The sequence below is a fragment of the Callospermophilus lateralis genome, chromosome 4 (genome assembly GCF_048772815.1).
Source record: "Callospermophilus lateralis isolate mCalLat2 chromosome 4, mCalLat2.hap1, whole genome shotgun sequence".
NCBI classification, from domain to species: domain Eukaryota; kingdom Metazoa; phylum Chordata; class Mammalia; order Rodentia; family Sciuridae; genus Callospermophilus; species Callospermophilus lateralis.
The window spans coordinates 9,581,895-9,601,175 of record NC_135308.1 but is presented as its reverse complement, the minus strand read 5'-3'; the positions used below and the strand labels follow the sequence as shown (position 1 = coordinate 9,601,175).

Sequence of the window (19,281 nt, the reverse complement as noted above, 5' to 3'; positions counted from 1 at the left end):
CAGCCAGGCTTGGACCCACCTTGTCCCCAGGGACTTCTGACTGCCTCAGCCAATACCCTTCCCCACAGCCAAGCGCCCTGCCTCTCTGTGTGCTCTCCCTACAGATTGAGGGGACCCAGAAGCTGCTCAACAAGGACCTGGCAGACCTCATCAACAAGATGCGGCTGGCGCAGCAGAATGCCGTGACCTCCCTGAGTGAGGAGTGCAAGCGACAGATGCTCACGGCCTCCCACACCCTGGCCGTGGATGCCAAGAACCTGCTGGATGCTGTGGACCAGGCCAAGGTCCTGGCCAATCTGGCCCACCCGCCTGCAGAGTGACCTAGGGTGGGGGCCACCCGCCTGCGTCTTCCACCCCCACCCGTCATGCACCTCCCCTGCCTTGCCTTTGGTCACATGGTCTTCTCAGGGAAGGCCTGGGGTGAGGGGTCCTTCCCTCACCACTTTGCACGACCCCCTCCCCGCCCCACCCCAGACTGTGCTGTTCAGGCTGCAGCTGGATGGAGGGGACCCTGGATATGGACGCAGGGTGGGTGTGACACACATGGTTCAGAGGTCACTGTCACCGCCAGCTACTCCTCCCACCCCAGCCTGGGTGCTGGAGCCTCATTGGGGTCACAGTGGTGTCCCTAGCAGCCAAAACGGCTTATGCATGGACATGGCAGGCCCATATGGGAGCCAAGCTATTTCTTCTCCTTCCTCTTCAGCCCTCGGGGATCCCCTGATGCACAGAGGGGCCAGGGAAGGGCCTTATTTGGGGGGGGTCAGGAGGCTTGTAAGATGGGGGATGGGCTGGCTTTCTTGTACAGTGTATATTCAAATTTATTTAATGTGAGTTTGGTCTGGACTGACAGCTGGGTTCCCTCCTGATGGGGAATCTGGGACACAGTCCAAGAACAAACTGATTGGGAATTCTGGCACAGGACACTGTGTTGTTATCACACCAAGTATCAGGGGAAGGAGCAGAGAGACATCGGCCAGGACTGGACTTTGGACCACAATCTGCTCTCTCCCTGGCAACCTCCTCTCTTTCTTCCTTTATCTTCCCTGCCTTTTCTTACTCCTCCTCTTCTCCCCTACCCTCTTTTCTCATCTGATCCCTTCCTTTCTCAAGTGTTTGTGCTGAGCCTTCTTTTACCTTCTTTCTATCAGATTTGTGGTTGAATTAAACTCGTACCATTTGCTTTGTGGCTTGTTGGACTGTGGTGTTGGTTTGATGTGCCCTTTGTGGGAGGAGGCTGGCCATGAACCACAGCCCAGCAAGAGATGGATGGTGTTCTTCTTGGGTGCAGATCAAGGGCTGATTGATGCTGGGCCATGGCCAAGGAAAGCGCCTGGCAGTGGGACCGGTGTGCTCCAGCCCTTTTGCCCCAACTGGACAGTAGGGTACCTGACTCAGGGGCTGCTTTCCAGGAGGGACCCAGGGCAGTTTCGTCCATATGGCATCCCTCTTCCAGCTGCACCCACTTGGGCTCTGGGGGTCACACAGCTGAAGGAGCAGCAGACTTGGCTTTGTTTAACCACTTTACTCACATGCGAGATGGATGGACAGGAGACATGAACAACACAGGGAATGTCCCTGCAGCAGGAGATCACCTCTGGGAGCCTCAGGTAGACAGAGAGACGGGGGGGGGGGGGCTACATTCACAGGAGTAGGGGGGAGTGAGGTCAGAGGGCCACTGAGTCGGGGTCTCAGAGAGAACTGAGGAGCAGGGCCTGGGCCAGGGTCACAGGTAGGTAGGTCTTTCCAGATGTGTGATGGAGCGTTGTGTGCTGAGGAGGAGGAGGTTCAGAAGGACAGGACCCCAAGACAGAAGGAAGTCAGCAGTTTGCCCTTCTCTGCTTCCTGCCTGGGGCTCCACACTGTCTGCACAGCCTGGTGTACACCTCTGGTAGCTGCTGAGGTCCTGCCCTCAGGGGCTGGACAGAGCTCAGGAGAGGCTCGACCCATGGAGCTCCGCATTCCTCAGAGCAAGAACAAGCTGCACAGAATGGCCCAGAGCAGGTCAGACGTGGTGAGGCTCTGGGGAGGACAGGAAAGGCAGGCTGCAGGGACACCCCAGGGCACTGCCATCACCCAGCAGGCGTGGAGCCCACGTTCAGTGTTTCCCCTCCACCACGCACAACATAGAGTGCCGGTGCCCCTCACTCTGTGCTGGGCTAGGTCCTAGGGAGAAGAGAAAACTGAAGGGTCCCTGGCTGGGAGGAGTTCAGAACTGAAGGAGCTTGAAGCAGAGATCCCCAACTCCAGAGAGGTGTGCTGACCGCAGACTACAGGGACCAGGGCACTGCGGAAGAACAGCCAGGGATGGCCTTCCCGGTTTGTTCACTGCAGGTTCGTGGGCACACGGCGCCCACAGCGGCGGCTCTCAGTTCTGGCTGCCTCTTTGCAAGGAAGAGGGAGGCACGATGCCTCGGGGAAGCCCAGGGGGTGCTGAAGGTGCTTTGGGTGGAGGAGAAGGCCCCGCTCCACTGCCCCCCCACACCTGCTCCCCGCTCCTTCTGTAAAGTCCCTGCTCCTCGGCTACTACACCACACACCTCCAAGCCCTGCAAACTCCAGGCTGCTTCCTCAGCCTGGTTTAAAGACCCCAACCTGCGCTGCCAGCCTCCCCGACCCTGGCCTGGGGGTTCCCCTGGGAATTTGGGGCTCATTCCTAAATCTAGACCATTGCTCATAGCCCCTCCACCCCTGAGGCAGCCTCCCCTTCCCCCATGTGCCCCTCCCTCAAGGCCATATTGTTTCTCCTTGTGCTAGTCCCACCCCTCTGCAGGGCAGAGTCCTCCTTCTTTTCCAGCTCCTCTGCTTCCTAAACCGGGCTTTCTGTCCAGCAGATTCTGGGTACTAGGTGCAGTAGCCTCACAGTGAGTGCTCCAGGAAGACCTTCAGAGCTGGTGCTCTCTCCCCAGAAGCACCGCAGGCAGATGGCGCTGGCCCCAGAGGGTACTCTAGAGGGAGCTGCAGTTAAAGGTGGTCATTGCTGGCTGGCAGGACGGCCTTGGAGCCAACACAAAGGACATGACATCAGATCATTCCAGCCAGGAACGGAGGCAGAAAGAGCCCCAGAGTTCCCAGGAAGCAGACGATGATAAAGAGCCAGAGGAAGATCCTGTCGATGACCATGGCAACACACTTCCAGTCTTCTCTCACCTGCGGGAGAAATGGGCTCACAGTGACAGAGGCAGTCCTCCCATGCTCAGCCCCTGTAGGGACAATCACAGGGCAGCAGCAGCTGCCCCCTGAGACCCAAGGGGAAGCGAAGACTGGCACAGGTGCAGAGATGGGGTGGAGGGAGAAACAGAGCTGGCCCAAGCCCCATACCATCCTCTCCTGTGTCCCACCGGTCTCACCCTCCACATTGCCGGGGCTCACAGGTTCTGGGCAAAGGAACTAGAGGGACACAGAGAGGTGCTGGAACCATCTAAGGAGATGGACTCCCAGTGGCTGCAGTGATTTCAGTGCAGAGAAGGTAGTGGGTGGGGGAGGTGTGACTCGGGGCAGGTCAGGGGGTGGGTGGGCTTTGTGCAGCTTGGACTCCCAGCCCAGGCCAGGGATGGATGCCTAGCTGCTCCCAAATTAATGATTAATTTTCTCATTCACTCAACAAGGCTACCCAGTGATCCTCTCCAGCCTTTCACCCTTCCCTAAGTTGTTAAGAGAATTCTGATGCTGAGTGCTAGATAAGGCAGGGCCTGTGGAGAGGCCCAGCCTGGTACAACCAAGAATCTGCAGGGTTTGTGGTTGACTCATGAGCTTCACAAAGGGCCTCATGAGCAAAGAGGAGAGGAGACCATCTAGCACAAAAGAGGAAGGCCACTGCCACAGGGGGCTAGCCCACCAGGCTCCCCTAATGCCCCCCTCCACCTCCCACCCCTGCCAGCTCCTCTAGGTAGTGGCATAAGCGTGGCATGGCAGAGTCCACATCTGAGCATGCCCTCTCTGCTCGCTGTCTCCCAATGAGGCTGAGCAGGGACATTCCTGACCTACTGCCAACAAGTGTCCCAAGAGCCACCAGCTAAATGTTCTCTCACAATTGATTCCAGACTCTTTGGAGCCATGAGTGAGGGAGGCCAGCCCTCAGGGAGGGGACCAGGTTGGTCTAGCTACCACCTTGAGGTGGGAGGGAGGGTTCCCTGCTAAACTGGTAAGGTCACCCGGGGAGGCCCTCACCCAGACCTCACCCACCGAAGAGTCGGCATCCTCTGACCGCAGGTGGTCAGCAATATAGTGCACACCTTCCAGGGCTTTCTGTAAGCCAGGCGACAGCAAGATCTCATGCTCCCCAGAGGGAGCCTTGGCCCTGGGCCCTGAGGCCTGTGGGTGCAGGCGTCCACGGCCACAGATGACACCCATGGAGGGGGCTGGGCGGCCTGCACACACCCATCTGCCTTTCTCCTCCTCCTCCTCTGCCTTCTCTCTCTCCTCTGCGTCCATGTTGGTCTCCAACCAGTAACAAGACCGGCCGAGTTTCAGGCCTGGGGAGTCGGGTGGCTCCAAGGGTGGCAGAGGCCGGTTCATCAGCAGCCACCGGGGCACACGTCCCAGCAGGGCCACCCGCACCCAGCGGGGCATGCTGTGGGTGCTGGGGGAGCGGTGGTGCACGTTGAGCACGAAGACGGTGATGACGATGGAGAGGGTGACGAAGATCATGGTGAAGAGCAGGTACTCGCCGATGAGCGGGATGACCAGCGAGGTGGACGGGATGATCTCGGTGATGAGCAGCAGGAAGACGGTCAGCGAGAGCAGCACCGAGATGCACAGCGTGATCTTCTCGCCGCAGTCGGAGGGCAGGTAGAAGACCAGCACGGTGAGGCAGGAGATGAGCAGGCAGGGGATGATGAGGTTGATGGTGTAGAAGAGCGGCAGCCGGCGGATGACGAAGGCGTAGGTGACGTCGGGGTAGATCTCGGCGCAGCAGTCGTACTTCTTGCTGTTGTAGGTGCCCGTGGCGTTGACGATGGCCCACTCGCCACTCTCCCAGTAGTCCTTCAGGTCCACCGTCTGCTCCATCGGCTCCAGGTCGATCTTGGCCTTGTCATAGGTCCAGGAGCCAAACTTCATCTTGCAATTCTGCTGGTCGAAGGGGAAGAAGGTGACGTCGATGCTGCAGGAGCTCTTGTAAATGGCGGGGGGCACCCAGTGCACAGTGCCCGTGGAGAAGAGGTGCGCTTTGGTCATGTGGGTCACCGCAAACTCTCCGTCTGCACTGCGGAGAGAAGACCAGCTGGGGGCTCTGCGCACCCACCTGACCCACCCAGACTGCGGCAGAGAGCAACCCGAACAAAGCAGCTCTCAGCTGGCCAAGCGTCCCGTCTTTGGCAAGGGGATAAAATTTCCCCAGAAGACGGACATAGCCGAGTTTTATTTTCATATAACATTGTTTTAATTGCAAAAGTACCAAGAATTTCTAAAATACCCACTGTTAACATTGTGATATTATACATATCATGTCTATTCTACTGTCACACCGACAATGATTCTGATGGTTTTGCATATTTGAGGTCACGGGGTGTATGCAGTTCCCTTGCCTGTTTTTATTCCTTTAATATTTTGGAGTGATGATCTTGAACTGTACTTTCCTAGCACACAGTGAGCAAGCAGCCTCTTAGGTAGAAGATCATGACTTTTCCACCTGGATCTTTTGTTCTTTGCTCAAGAGACCTAAGACTTTGGCTAGTGGGGAAACTTCCTGGAGTCCAGGCATCTAACCTCAACCACTAGGGCCCCCCTAGGAGGCAGCTCGGCATCAACAGGAGGCTGGTTGGAGTGCTCAGGGAGGACTCAGCCAAGGGAGGGGAGGGGGCACCCCAGCAGAGGGCCCTGCAGGAACAAGAAACAGCTGGGGCCAAGGAAAACCTTAACAGTGCTCACTGGGGCCACCAGGTGGGCATCATAGGGACTGTGGTCGATGAGGTTGGGGACTTTGTGGGAATGAGTATCCAAAGACCCACAAGGACTATGGGGACACTGGAACAATGGTGACCAGTCAGATGGGACTTCTTCAACTCCCCCTTCACTTCCTACGGTCTGTCCTAAAGTCCAGGGAATCAGAATACAAGGGAATTTCCCATGGAGTAGTTCCAGGGTAGAGAGACAGACTGGCTGGAAACAGGAATTTTGAAAGAGAGTAACAAGTACATCAGGCAAAAAGTCAAAAAGAAAAAAAAAGAAAAAGAAAAAGAAAGAAAAAGAAATTAAAGGCATTTTGGTCATTTCACATAGTTGCCACTAGATGGCAACGTGCACCCATTTGGGGGAAGGAACAGTTTTGTTGATTGGCCAGAGTGCAGTGCCTGGGTGGAGCAGATGTTTCTTTATGTGTCTACGGAAGTTTGACTGGACTTTCTTGTGAAAATCGAGTCTTAGTGGTCACGGCTTTATTGACGATCCTGAAATGTGAAGTTGTATCTGACCCTAGGACTTTGCTCATATCTCTGCCAAATGCACAGGAAGCAGAAACTAGAATGTTTCCAGGTGCCAGCTCCTGGGTACAGAGCAATGGGGGTGGGGGCGTGAGTCAGCAAACACAGGTACCTGGGTGTCAGACCTGCCAGGTCACCCAGTGGCAAGTGTGTGTTTACAAAGACAGCTTAGGTGAGAAGGTGCTGGGCCTGCCCAGGACCAGACAGTGTAAGGAACTGGTGTAAGGAACCGCTGACTTCTCTGGAGGTCCAGAAATGGACCCTCCCTCTATGTTTTATTGTTCAAAAATATCATTTCCAAGGTAGGGTCTGAGGGACTGGGAAGTGCTGGGTAAGCTGGTTTCTTTGCTGCAGGACTTAAAACAGCATTTAAAACACTATTGTGCTCTGCTGGCTTCCAGAGCCCTTGGCAGGGGGTGACAGACATACAGTGAGATCCAAAACCGTGACCACAGAACCTTGTCATAGCTATTCATATCTCAAGGAAGCAGCAACCTGCTTTAGAAAATGGTTTTAGACCATCATAACACCTTCTTTTAAATTTGAACTTTTTAACTTCTCAATGAAGAATTGCCTGATACCAAACATACTAATAAAAATATAGATTTCTATTTCTCCTATCAAAAAGTATCTTAATTCATTGATTTTTGCCCACTGGGATTCTCTGTAGACTCCCCCCGCCCTCCAGCTTCTGTTAGTTTCTAGTTGTTAGGGTGAGATTGATCTTTCGGGTCTTGAACCCAAGGCAGGTATAAGATAACATGATTAAAGAAAAAACATACCCAGTGAGTTTGTTCTTCAAAGGTGCTACTACAGCATACCACTTACCTGGTCAGACAATATTGCCATCCTTTAAAATTTCAACTCCTAGGCATTTTTAGAGAGCCTGAACCATATTTTCCAAAGGATACTCAGAGTTGGCAAATCTGTCCCACTATCACAGTGTACAAATGAATACATCTTCAGTGCCCAGTAAACACTGGTGTGTAGGAGGGAGAGAACAGGATGAAAGGAATAAAAGAATGCAGAGGAGGGGGTTCTCTGCTAAGCACTGAGAGGGAAACGAGGAAGCCCTCCAAGTCCCCTTTGCCGCCCCTCCTGGGAGTCTGCCCAGGGCTCCATGGCTTCCTACTTGTTGTACAGGACAATGTCAGGGATCCAGATCATCTCTGAAGGGACCCGGAGGGAGGTGATGTTGCCAAAATCAGCTGGGTTCCAGCGCAGCTTGTAGTCGCTCCACTCCTGTGCAGGGGAGGGGGGTCCCATCACTGCCATGCCAGGGAGGGGCCTCTGTCAACCTAGGCTGAGCCAGGGATTCAGGAGCCCCCGGAGCCCCGCCCAGCCCCACAGAACAGAGAGGCTGTGATGCCAGGAAAGGGCTCTGACCGAGGAACCAGGCACACCCTCCCAAATAAACACCCTCCTCGCTTTGCCCCCACTTCAGTAGCTAACTCCCAGGCAGGTGGTGTCCCCAGCCATGCCCCTGGTCCTCTCTTGCCTCCCTGGCTGACTCCAGTGAGGCACTGCAGGGTCTGAGCTGACGTCACGTTTCAGCACATCACAGTTTCAGAGGTGGTTAGATTCTCCATCCAGGAAGAGGCTGCAGAGACAGCCGGCCAGGGCGTGCCGAGCAGGTGGAAGTGAGGACCAAGAGGGGAAAAGCCACCTGCCAGAGGCATGCGGCTGAGGCTCGGAGCTGTTTGTGACCTCCAGACTATGTTCCAGAGACTTCCCTACCCAGGGGCCGGCCCAGGAGGGAGCAAGAGATCACTGGACTTCACTCCTGCTCCCCCCAAATCACGTCCAAGCGAACCTGTGTTTCTCTCCCCAGATCAGGTCTTATTCTCTCTCCATTCCATTCGTCATGTTTTCAGTTCTAACCAACATTTTGGGAACCCACATCAAGTTGGGGCATGTTACTGTCCTCGGGCATGTGGTAGGAGGTTGCATCACGTTCGTTTTACAGATGAGGAAAATGAGGCTCAGAGAATAACATGCTCAGCATCTCAGGCTAGTCAGAGGTGGTGACGGATTGATGGCCCAGGTCCCATGGGGACAACTGCGGTGTCCTCACCTCCAGCCCAGCCCCTGGCCCAGGTGACCAGACCATGGGGACAACTGCGGTGACCTAGGTTCTAGGCCTGCCCCAACCACACACACACTACCTTCCTTTCTCTGGTCCCCAGTTGGCACATCTATAAAGATGAGCCTCCTGACCCTCCAGCAGCTCTGGACCAAGGTCTAATTTAAACTGAGTAGTTGAAACACCACACCCCAACACCATCCGGAGCCCCCTGGGGGACAGGAATTACAGAAAGGGCACTGGAGGGCCAGGCACCCATTCGAAGGACTCAAACAGAGATGCCAATCAACATTCTGGTGGGTGTGGCTCTCTGCATGTTTACCTCTGCCCAGGGACAGTCAGGTGCTGGTGGGGCAGGGCACCAGCTCCTCTTTCTCACATTCTACTGCCACCTCCATGTTAGAAGCCTTCAGAGCAGCAGAACAGAGTAGGAGGAGTAAGAAGGGAGGGGACACACTGGGGTTCTCATGAGACCTGTGCTCTCATGAGTCTGCCCTGGGAGTGGCCCATCCAGGAGGGCCACATGCTCTTTGGCTGTCCTTCCACTGAGAGGTGGGGTCTATGGCCCCTCCCTGAATCTAGCTGGACTCCTGTCCTGCCCTGACCTACAGAATATGGCAAGATGGATGCTGGGCCCATTCAGGCCACCAGAGACCAGCAGGTTCCACTTCTGTCTTGGGACCCTCCTTCTGGGAGCCCTGAGCCACAGGTGGGAATCTGACTTCCCTCCTGGAGACACCGCAGGGAAAAACCCCGAGAGGTCCTGGGCAGGGCCAGGAGGCCAGCCAGGCCCACCCTTTCAGAACTTTCCAAACACCCCTTCTGTGAGTAAAGTTGTCCTTAACCCTTCAGAACAGGACAGCCACCAGCCAGATGCTCCCAAGCAGTCCCCATACAAAGCAGAGGAAACCACTCAAACTCCTGACCATGAAACTGAGATAGGAGGTGCCCACGTGGCTCTAAGCTGGCAAGCTTTGGGTGGTTTGTCAGGCAGCACAAACAGGGACACTCAGCGTTTTTTGGTAGAAGGAGCAGAGCCAGGCACACCTGGGTGCCCCCTTTACTGGCCCAGCTGCACCCTGCTTCTCATTTTCCTCAGCTGTAAAATGGGCAGAATGAGACCTCCGTGGGGTTTTGGTGACAATGCAGCCTGTCCCCAAGCAGCAAGGACTATGAAATGTCGTTTCTAAGAAAGGCATTTCTGGCTCTCTGGTGACATGTCCAGGGAGTGGACTCAGAGCCTGGCCACACAAGCACAGTCCTCTGGGGAGGCCACCTGCAACCAGATGACCCAAGTGGCAGGTGTCACCCACCGTGAATGCAGCAGCTCGCCCTGGTCAGGGAAAGGTGCAGGGAGGGGCGGGGCCCGACGATGACTGTCCCCTCCCTGCTGGGAGAATCCTCACCTGCCTCAGCCAGACGTTGGTGGTCATCATTTGGTTCTTCTCGTCCTGGCCGGTAAGAGAGAGAGGGCAACAGAATCCAGAGCACAGGGTGAGCAAGAGGGGCTGCCGGGACCCCCACCCACAGGAAGAGCCTCTGTGCGGCACCCAAGGCCAGCGTCCCTCCCAACACTCCCCCGGACTCAGATTCTTCAGGGTCACACAAGAAACCCTATGTCACAGAAGGGAATCCGGGTGAGAGAGGGGAAGGGGCTGGGGCAGCCCAGGAGGAACGGGCTGAGGTCCCCGCTGTAATGGAGGTGGGCTGGGGGACGGGGGCTGCAGGGGGGACCCTGGGGCAGAGCCTGGGGTCTGGAGGCTGATTCTGAGGGGCCTGGGATGGGGAGACAGGCCCACCACATCAATGAGCTGGGCAATGGACAGTCCAAAGCGCACGATCACCACGTCTGAGGTGTTGGGCACCGGCCGTGCCCAGCGGTTATAGCCCCTGAAGAGGTGTTTGAAGAGGCGGTCCTCGGCCTGGGTGTGGGGGCCTCGCTGCGCCAACGCTGTGGGATGAGAGAGAAGAGGAGGGGTCTCCAGAAGCCAAGGAGGCAGCCGACATGCGGCTTCCCATCAAAGCAGAGGCCACCATCTGCGTGAGCGTCAGCTTGCTCATCTGTCAGGTGGGATGTGAATCCAGATCCCACCTCAAACCCTGTGGAGGACTCGCTATGATAATGTCCATCGGAGCTGTGCACAGCCCCGAGGCCACGGTGCACTGGCTCGTGCTGGTCGTCAGCAATGGACGTCAGTACCTGTGTGATATTAGATAACAAAGCCAGGGAGCTGCGGCAGGGACGGGGGAGATCCAGCCCAGGTCCCAGGAGCCCAGACACCTGGTCCCAGAGGGGCGAGCTGCAGGGAAGGGACTCCCCCCATGACAGCAAGCCTGGTGGTGAGCAGCGTTGGTTCCCACCCAGTCGTCAGAGGAACCAGCAGTGCCAGCCGCAGCCCTCGCCACTGAGGGCACCTCCCTGAGCTGTTCCTAAACCCCTGGCACTTGCCGCTTCTCGTCTACTAGGCCAACCACTGTCGATGGGTCTCTCGGGGGGTTTTCAGTACTCTGCCAACGGCTTCGGCACACCAAGGCTCTGCCACTGAGCGAGTGGACAGCTACTGCTCCAAACCCAGAACCGCGGCAGCTCTAGCTGGGACAGAAAGCCCAGCTAGGACAATAACCACCATGTGTGTGTCCTGGGTGCCTGCTGTGGCCCAGGTGCTAGGCTCAGGCTTTCCTTCTGTCCCCACAATAGCTCCTGGAGGTCCACAGCACTATTTGTGTTTTGCAGATGAGCAACGCTGAGGCTGGGGACATTCAAGGTGGCACAGCTACTAATACCAGCGCTGTGACAGCCCCTCCACTTTCCCCCTGTGGAACCAGGCACCAGCCTGTGACCTCTAACATCCTTGCGGCCTTGAGCCCACCTGCAGGAGAGCCCCCCACCTGGCACGTGAGCACACAGTGGTGAAGTCCCAGAGATAAGGCAGCCACTCACCTGCTGGGAGCAGAAGGGGCCACCACAGGCCAAACTTCATCCAGGGCGGCAGTGCAGAGTGGGAGGGGCCCATGGTCTCAGAGGAGGGTCTGGCTTCCCCTGCACATCCAAAAGAGGGCCTGTCCAGCTTGCTGTGGTCTAACCTGGCAGGGCGTCACTGAGCTGGCAGGCAGGGGGCCACTGGATTCTGCAAGGCTCCTTCTGCTGAACCTGACCAAAGCCAGAGAAGGATCCTGAGTCATGCCTCTCGACACTCCACAGAGGGGGGCAAGGCCTGCCAGGAGCACCGGGCTCCTGCACTACCCCCAGCTTGACTGAGGAATCCCCGTCTCGCTCTTTCCAGAGTCAGCCAGCTGCTCTCCCTAGCCAAGGCTGACCTACCAGGGGGCACCGACGTTCCCATCACTCTGCTTCAGCACCTCATCTGTAAAATGGGGAGAATCGCACAAGCTGGTCCACAGAAGGACGCAGGCACCAGTCACAGTAGCCTAAAGGTGGAAATGGCCCAATGTCCACCAGCTTATAAACAGATGAAAAAAGCCGTTGGATCGATGCAATGGAAAGTGATTCAGCCACAACAAGGAATGAGGGGCTAACACTGGCCACCACGCAGAGGAAGATGGGAAACAGCCCAGACCCCAAGAGGCCAGTCACAGAAGCCCCTGTAGGATGAGGACAGGAAACTCCACCGAGACAGAAGGACGACCAGGAAGTGGATCTGGGGAGGGAGGTGGCGAGGGATTGCTTAAACACCACTGCGGGGGGGTCTTTTGGGGTAACCAAAAAGTTCTGGAAATACACGGTGGTGATGGCTGCACAATTCTGGGAGAATTTCTAAAGGGGGACTTCTATGCTATGAGAAGTATGCCTTGAAAACGCTGTCGTTAAAACATACACACCTTCTGGATTAATAAGAAGCAGCCACTCTCAGGGCCGTGAGGACGGTGGTGTGTGTAGAACACAGCGATGAGATGGAGGCAGCGTCAAGAATGGGTGAACTGCTCGACTTGTCATGGTAGCGAGAGTTGGGGAATGCAGTATTTTAAGTCCATATATTATTGTATGTCCTATGTGGTTTAAAACGTGTCACTAAGGTAACATGTTAAATATTACCTTTAAAAGTGGGCCCATTCATGGGCTGGGATTGTGGCTCAGCGGTAGAGTGCTCACCTAGCATAGGCAGGACCTGGGTTCAATCCTTAGCACCACATAAAAATAAAGGCATTATGTTGTGTCCAAGTACACCAAAAAAAAAAAAAAAAAAAAAAAAGTTGGCCCATTCAAATTAGTTTTTTTTTAAAAGAGCTGTTTTTATTGGGAGAGAAGATGCCCTCTGCTTGGGTACACTCTGCATATGGGGTGCAGACATAACATTGGCTTTCTGCACAAGCTGTGGGAGCAGGGTCTCCTTTGGGAATGGTGAGAATGTTCTAGAACTAAATGGAGGTGATGGGTGTAATGGTAAGTTTTATGTTAAGTGTATTTTAAACACAATTTCTAAAAACAAATAAACAAACAAGAACAAGGATAAGAGAGTGCTTTAAAAATGTAAGCCACCTCATGCATGAGGGAATTAGAATAACCGTTACTGGAGGCACGAAGCCATATTCTCCTTCTCAGCCCTCCTTGTCCCAACATCTCAGCAGTGAGTCCAGACATCACCCATGATCTCCTGCTTCTCCCAAACCTGTCACACAGCTCCCTTCTGCCCTCTTGGCAGAAAGGAGAACTGGCCTGGAGCTTGCAAATGTGGCTCTAGGTCCTGGCCAAGTCGCTAGGCTCTGCTGGGCTTTTGGCTTATCCTTCTCCTGCCCTGCCTACCTCCAGGACAGGGGCAGGGAATGAGTAGGATGGCTGTGCTCCTGGAAGCTCCTGGCCCTGGGCACGCTGCTACTGGGCTTGTCAAAGCACCAGGGCCCAGTGGCATCATACAGAGACCATTCATGCCAACTGAGGAAGAGAGGGTGTGGGAGGGGTTTGAGGAGCGCGTCAGTGTCCTGCAATTTCTGGGACTTATTTATTGCAACAGGCTCTTCCAGGGTGTGTTTGGGGGCAAAAGGCCTCCCCACATCATTTTCCCCAGGAGGTTTCAACCCAGAGACTCACTAGAAAGTGAGACTTACGTTTGTCCCCTGTCCCCTCGAGAGAATGCTGCCCCTTACCACCAGCCACCCTTACTCACCTGGTGCCACACTAACCCACTGCTGCCCTGGGGTTTCCTGCTTCATTCTACCTCTCTTAGAGGTGACTGGTTCCTGCCTGTCCCCCAAATGGTTCCCAGAGGGGGCTGCTCTGGAGAGCTCCCCCAGAAGGGGTCCCCACATGGGAGGGACAGGGGTTCTGGGAAGCTGCCTCCCACAACAGCCCCAGGCTCAGACCCCTCAGGAGCTGCTCTGTCCACACACCAGGTGCAGTGGCACAGCTGCCCAGGCTCCCACAGGAGTGCAGCTTCATGTACTCACCAACTAATGGTCCCCTGAGTGCCACATAAAGTTTGTGCAGCACCCACCCACCTGGGATTGGCAGCTTCCCCGACCCTGGTGAGCAGAGCCGCTTGGTCCGGGGTCTCTAGCCCTCACAGGGGACTGTCCCCCTTCCTCCAAGAAGCCCCTCTGCAAAGAAATCAGCATAGCCAGGCTCTTCCTAGGGAAAGCTCTTGTTGCTGTCCTGCTCTTTCCTCTTGTAGCCGTTTCCTCCAGGGACATATAGATCACCTGCTATCTCACCTCAGGGATTAGAAGCCATTTTACTTGTCTTTGACACTTTTCCCCACTTCCCAAATTTCCAACCATAAGATGCATCAGTTACTTAACATAATAGCACGTTTGTTTGTTTGTTTGCTTTTATAGGCAGCGATGCCTGCTATGTTTGGATATGTTCTCCCCCAATCTCATGGGGAAAGGGGGCTCACAAAAAATCACGTAAACTCCATCCAAACAGAGTGCAATAACCCAGGTCAAGTGTGGGGAAAGGGAAGCCACCCAAGCTCAGATGAATAGATACACAAAACGTGGACTGTGCATACCGTGGAATACTACTCGGCCTTTTAGGAAGGAAAATTCTGGTACCTTCTATAACATGGATGAAATAAGCCAGACGCAAAAGGACAGATACTGTACAATCCCACTTACACGAGGCACCTGGAGTCATCAGATGCACTGAAACAGGAGGTAGAATGGGGGTCGCCTGGGGCTGGGCAGAGGGGAGATTAGGAGTTGCAGTATGGAAAGATGACGAGGTTCTGGAGATGGATGGCGGAGCAGCCTGGATGGACTCACTGCCACTGAACCGCCCAGTGGTTAAAGTGGTAAATAAAAATCAAAGTCGGCTGTGCTCACCTGGGATTGCCTGAGCTGAGGCTCCGGGGCTATGGCCCCACAACTGGGGCAAAGGTCTGCCTGCGGAGGCTTCTGGAGAAGAGTGGAAATCCCTGCTGTGAGCTGGCTCCTTCAGGGTGAAGGCTGGGTCTCTCCCCAAGCCTCCAGCCCAGCCCCGGCTCCCAGGACACCTTTTGCCCTGTGAGTTCTAGGTAGACAGAGCCTCCTGGGAAAGTACCAGGGAAGAAGAGGCCCTGGGAGAGTGGGTGGGGGAAGCCAAGGCTGGCCAGGGAGTTTAGGACAAGACTACAGAAGACATTTACTCTCATAATCCGATTGTTTGCTTTTTATTGATTGATTTCTCCGTGACCTTCATCCCTTACCGGGACCAAGGATGTGCTGGGTAACAGGACAGAGAACTGAGCTACTTGACCCCAGAGGGACACAGTGGACACAGGAGGAAAGACAACTCTGGGGTCTCATCTACTCATCCCCACCTGCTGTGGAGCTTGATCATATTCATTTAACCCCAGTGGTTTCAGAGGCATCCAGGGAGGCCCCAGGTGCCCTCAGGCTTCCCTTTCAGGCTTTAAACAATTCCTCATGTTGGGAAGTCCCTCCCGGAGTCTGATTCTGGGTAAGCGCCTGAGAAGCTTGAGTAAAGCTGAGCTGAGCCACCAGCGGCTAACCTTCTTTACCACCCCAGGGAAGCAGGTGGCACTTCCTCTCTGTTCTCTGTTCTCTCTAGAACACCTGACAACACAGACCGACCTTTCTCTTCCTTTCTTCTCTTTCATCCTCTCTACCTTGGAGGACCTCAAGTGTCCCAGGCCCTCCAAATTCACCTGGGGATGTCAGTGACCTAAATATCACCTCACCCCCACTCTCACCACCTACTGGAAGTTTGGTTTTTGTTTTGTTTTTCGTTTTGCTGGTTAAAACAAAGAGGAACATAAAATGCAATTGCTTGCAACTATCATCTCATAGGCATGAAGACTCGCTTCTTTCTTTTCTTCTGAAGTTAGAACAGGGCTAGGTAAGGGCAGAGAAAGAGGAGGACAGGGTCCCTGTGGGGCTGACCCCTGAAGGTTTTCCTGAGAACAGCTTGTTTATGCCACTTGCAGGTTCACAAGGCATTTCTGCAGCTTTGGGCTCACCCCACCCCCAGGGGTGTGTGGAGAAGAGACATTACTACCTCTTACAAGTAAAATAAAAAACCACACTCAGAGAAGTTGGCTGATTTGTCCAAGTCCACATAGTTTAAAAGTGATAAAGCTGGGATTCAAACTCAGGTCTTTAGCTTCCGAATTATAATGTGGTGAAACGCTCCCCAAGAGGGGCAATTGTGTGAGCACCTCAGCCAGAACTTGCCTGTTTTCTGTAACTCCTGGCACTGTGACTGCTATTGCTAAGCCATTATCAAAACTGAGGTCCCTTGGAGATGGTGAGAAAGGACAGGTGCCCATCCCAAAGCTGGGCTCGCCTGGATCCAGGGCGCTCCATGTGCAGATTACTAACTCCTTCCAACCAATATCATGGCTGAAAATTCCACAGTTATAATCTGTTTCACCTTTTAACTGAATGCATTAAATAAAAGAAAGATTTTTTTTCTTTTATTAATGAGACTGGGAATCCAGGCATACTGAAATTGCATCATTTAGAGATGCGAGGAGAGATACTCGACTCTCTGCAAGAATGTGCAGATGAGATACCACTGACTCTAGAGGATATATTCCTGCAACATGCCTCAGATATGCATCCTTTATAATTAGCCCGCAATGATAATTTCATTAATTTGTCACCAGAAACCAAAGTGGAAATTGTTCCAGGTAATTGGCAGTAATTAGAGCCAATTTCCACAAAGGTATTTAAAGAGAAAGAGCTCTGGACTCTGACCCCCTCCATGGATGGAATGGCAGTTTTTTTGTGGGGGTGTGGAAATCACAGTGGGGGTTACATTCCTATCTGTAAGGTCTGGGTAAATGGGATGCACAGAGAAGCCTTTTCATAAAAGATGGTGTGGGCCAAGTGCTCAGACACCAACGTCCCCATCGGGCTGATGTCCATGGTGTCCCTGTTTCTCCCTCACACCCCCCCACACTCCATGCAGCCTCTCTCACCCCTGGATCCTGGTTCCATTAAGTCAGCGTAACTTGAATCCTATTCCCCGTCCATCTTCATCCTACAGCTGGTTTTCAACTTCTCACCCACTGAGCCATGTTCTGCACTTTTCATAAGCACCCCTTCCTCCCAAAATCCGCTTGGGTCCCCCAGCCTCTCTCTGCCATCCAGAAGCCCCACACCTCACCCCAAGCAAGGGAGTCCCGGGCTCTTCCCTAATAGGCAATACCATACCCCAGAGGAAAGCCCTTGACTGGAAGAAATGACACTGTTTCTCCTTCCAAGCAGAGCGCTTCAGGGATAGCATACCTCCAGCTTTGATATCTGCTCTGCATCACAGAGGTTTAACCTCTCAAGGTCAGGTACACTCTTAAAGGTCATCTGCACTTCCAGCCTCCCATGCGGGAATCCTCCCCACCTCCAGCCTCCAGAAATCCCAGCGTGAAGGAGTTGCTACCTCCCAACTCAGTAAATACCACTGGTGGCTATTAAGCTTCATGCAAGATTTATAGAATATTACTGCATGAATAAATACATGAGCAAAAGACTGAATGGTAGAAATAAAGACATAGAAGCAGATACCATAAAGCTGGTGCTCATGGAACTCAAATATCCGCAGCAGCACAGAGGCATTATTGCTCACACAGGGCTTTGAACAGCCCCAACAGGACATCCAGGAGGCTAAAAATTTTCCCAGGAGCAGGCAATTTCTGCCACTCGGACATGACCCCCTCATAAACATCCAGGAGCTGCTAGTATTCCTGTGAACCCACAGCCCAGTCTCCCCCTCTGCACAACACCCTTTGCTTACCTGAGGTCACAGAGGAAGACAGGCCGTTCGAGGGATGCAGAGAACCGGTCTAGCTTGGAGATTCAGAGTAGCTGACAAAGTCCCCCAGAAGCAGAGCGGCAGGGGCAGAGTGGAGTTCGGTCACTTCATTTCATGGTCAGATGTGGAAGCTTGGGGGTTAGGAGACACCTTGTTGAACTGGGGGAGACTTGCTGGAGGGTCGGCGTGGCTTCCCAGGGATGGCTGGAAACTTCTGCAGAGTGGTCAGTCTTCCTGGGCTGCCAGCTCTGGGAGCCAGAGAGCTTCATGCAGGTGCTACTGCAGAGGGCATCCTGGAGAGCCAGCCCCAGGGCACAGCAGGTGACAACTCAAATGGACTCTGGCAGAGTAGCAATCTTCCCTGTGCAGACTCTCTCTCTCTCTCTCTCTCTCTCTCTCTCTCTCTCTCTCTCACACACACACACACACACACACACTCACACCCTCTCTGGAGGGGAGGGGGAGGAGCCTGTGACCGTTCAGCCTGTGTCCAGTGGGGACAGAGCAGCTTTGCAGGGTCTATAATGCCTCGCTCCCTACTGAGGGACCCTCCGCCCCAGAGCCACCATCTGCGCTTCCTGAGCTCTCCCCAGGTGAGCCTGCTCAGGTCTCCGGTCTGTCTGTCGTAGAGCAATAGAGTTTTCAGTAAAATAGGAGGGAGGACAGAGCCATGCATGGAGCCACCCCGTCTGCAAAAAGTCTCCCTTTCCCTCCGGTCCTGGATAGCCCCTCCCCGACAACCAGCCATCTGGGGACCACCAGCTCTCTCATGCTGCTGCCTGGCCTGGCTGCTTGCCTATCCCCACCTCAGCCTCCCTACAAGTGACCTTGCCTTCGGTTGTCTGGAGAAGCGAGGTCATTGTCTCCCAAATCCAAAACTGACCTCTGTCTCTTTTTGTCTAGTATCATATGGTGCCTGTGACCTTGACCCCTAGCCCTGTCCCTCCTGGCAGGCCATTCCCTCCTCTTGGAACCTGAATAAGTTTATTCCCTGCCCTAAAATCTCTGTGTTCTGCTCCCCATGCTCCTTGCTATCTCAGTTCCTGACTTTGTTAAAAGCAGAGGCCCTGGATGGGGACTGCTGAGGTTGGGTTTCTGCTCCTAAATAACTGTGGGATCTTGGGCAGGTCCAACTTTCTGTGCCTCAGTTTCCTTATAGGTCAAAGGAGGATGAGAACAATGGTTTCCACCTCATAGGCTTGTTCTGAGTTAGTGTAAACCCTGCAAAGTGCTTACAAGAGTGGAACTGTACACAGCATGTACATATGTACACACATATGAACACATAGTCGCTTACTTTTGTGTATGACTGCTAGTATCATCTTTGAGAAAATCACAAGGTGTAAAATACAAAATATCCATTAAACACTCATAGTCTCACTATCCATGATTAATAATTGTTACCACCTCACCTTATTTACACTCAGTAGATGTGGACCCTCTTCATTTGGAGAGAGGAAAACTGAAGGAAGGAGGGAAGGAAGGAGAGCGGGAGGGAAGAGTGTCACAGATTGCCTCAATCAGGATTCTTGGTTGCGAGCAACAAAATCCTATTAATTAAGCTAAGCA

The 19,281-nt window shown here is 53.9% G+C and overlaps 2 protein-coding genes across 3 annotated transcripts in view; one reads left to right on the top strand and one right to left on the bottom strand.

The window, feature by feature from the left end:
* Positions 1 to 1,119, top strand: part of Ptk2b (protein tyrosine kinase 2 beta) — a 107,077-nt gene extending 105,958 nt beyond the window's left edge. For both annotated transcript variants that reach the window (XM_076853538.1, XM_076853536.1), the window contains one exon: positions 105 to 1,119. In XM_076853538.1, coding sequence (XP_076709653.1) covers positions 105 to 320 — 216 coding nt within the window. In that variant the 3' untranslated portion in view covers positions 321 to 1,119. The remainder of the gene's footprint in view (positions 1 to 104) is intronic.
* Positions 1,120 to 3,023: 1,904 nt separating this feature from the next.
* Chrna2 (cholinergic receptor nicotinic alpha 2 subunit) lies at positions 3,024 to 11,518 on the bottom strand. Its single transcript, XM_076853539.1, has 6 exons — positions 11,446 to 11,518; positions 10,304 to 10,455; positions 9,911 to 9,955; positions 7,554 to 7,663; positions 4,185 to 5,205; positions 3,024 to 3,149 (listed from the first exon to the last, which is right to left on the bottom strand). Exons 1-6 carry the CDS (start codon positions 11,516 to 11,518, stop codon positions 3,024 to 3,026), a joined length of 1,527 nt encoding a protein of 508 aa, XP_076709654.1.
* Between the last annotated feature and the right edge of the window lie 7,763 nt (positions 11,519 to 19,281).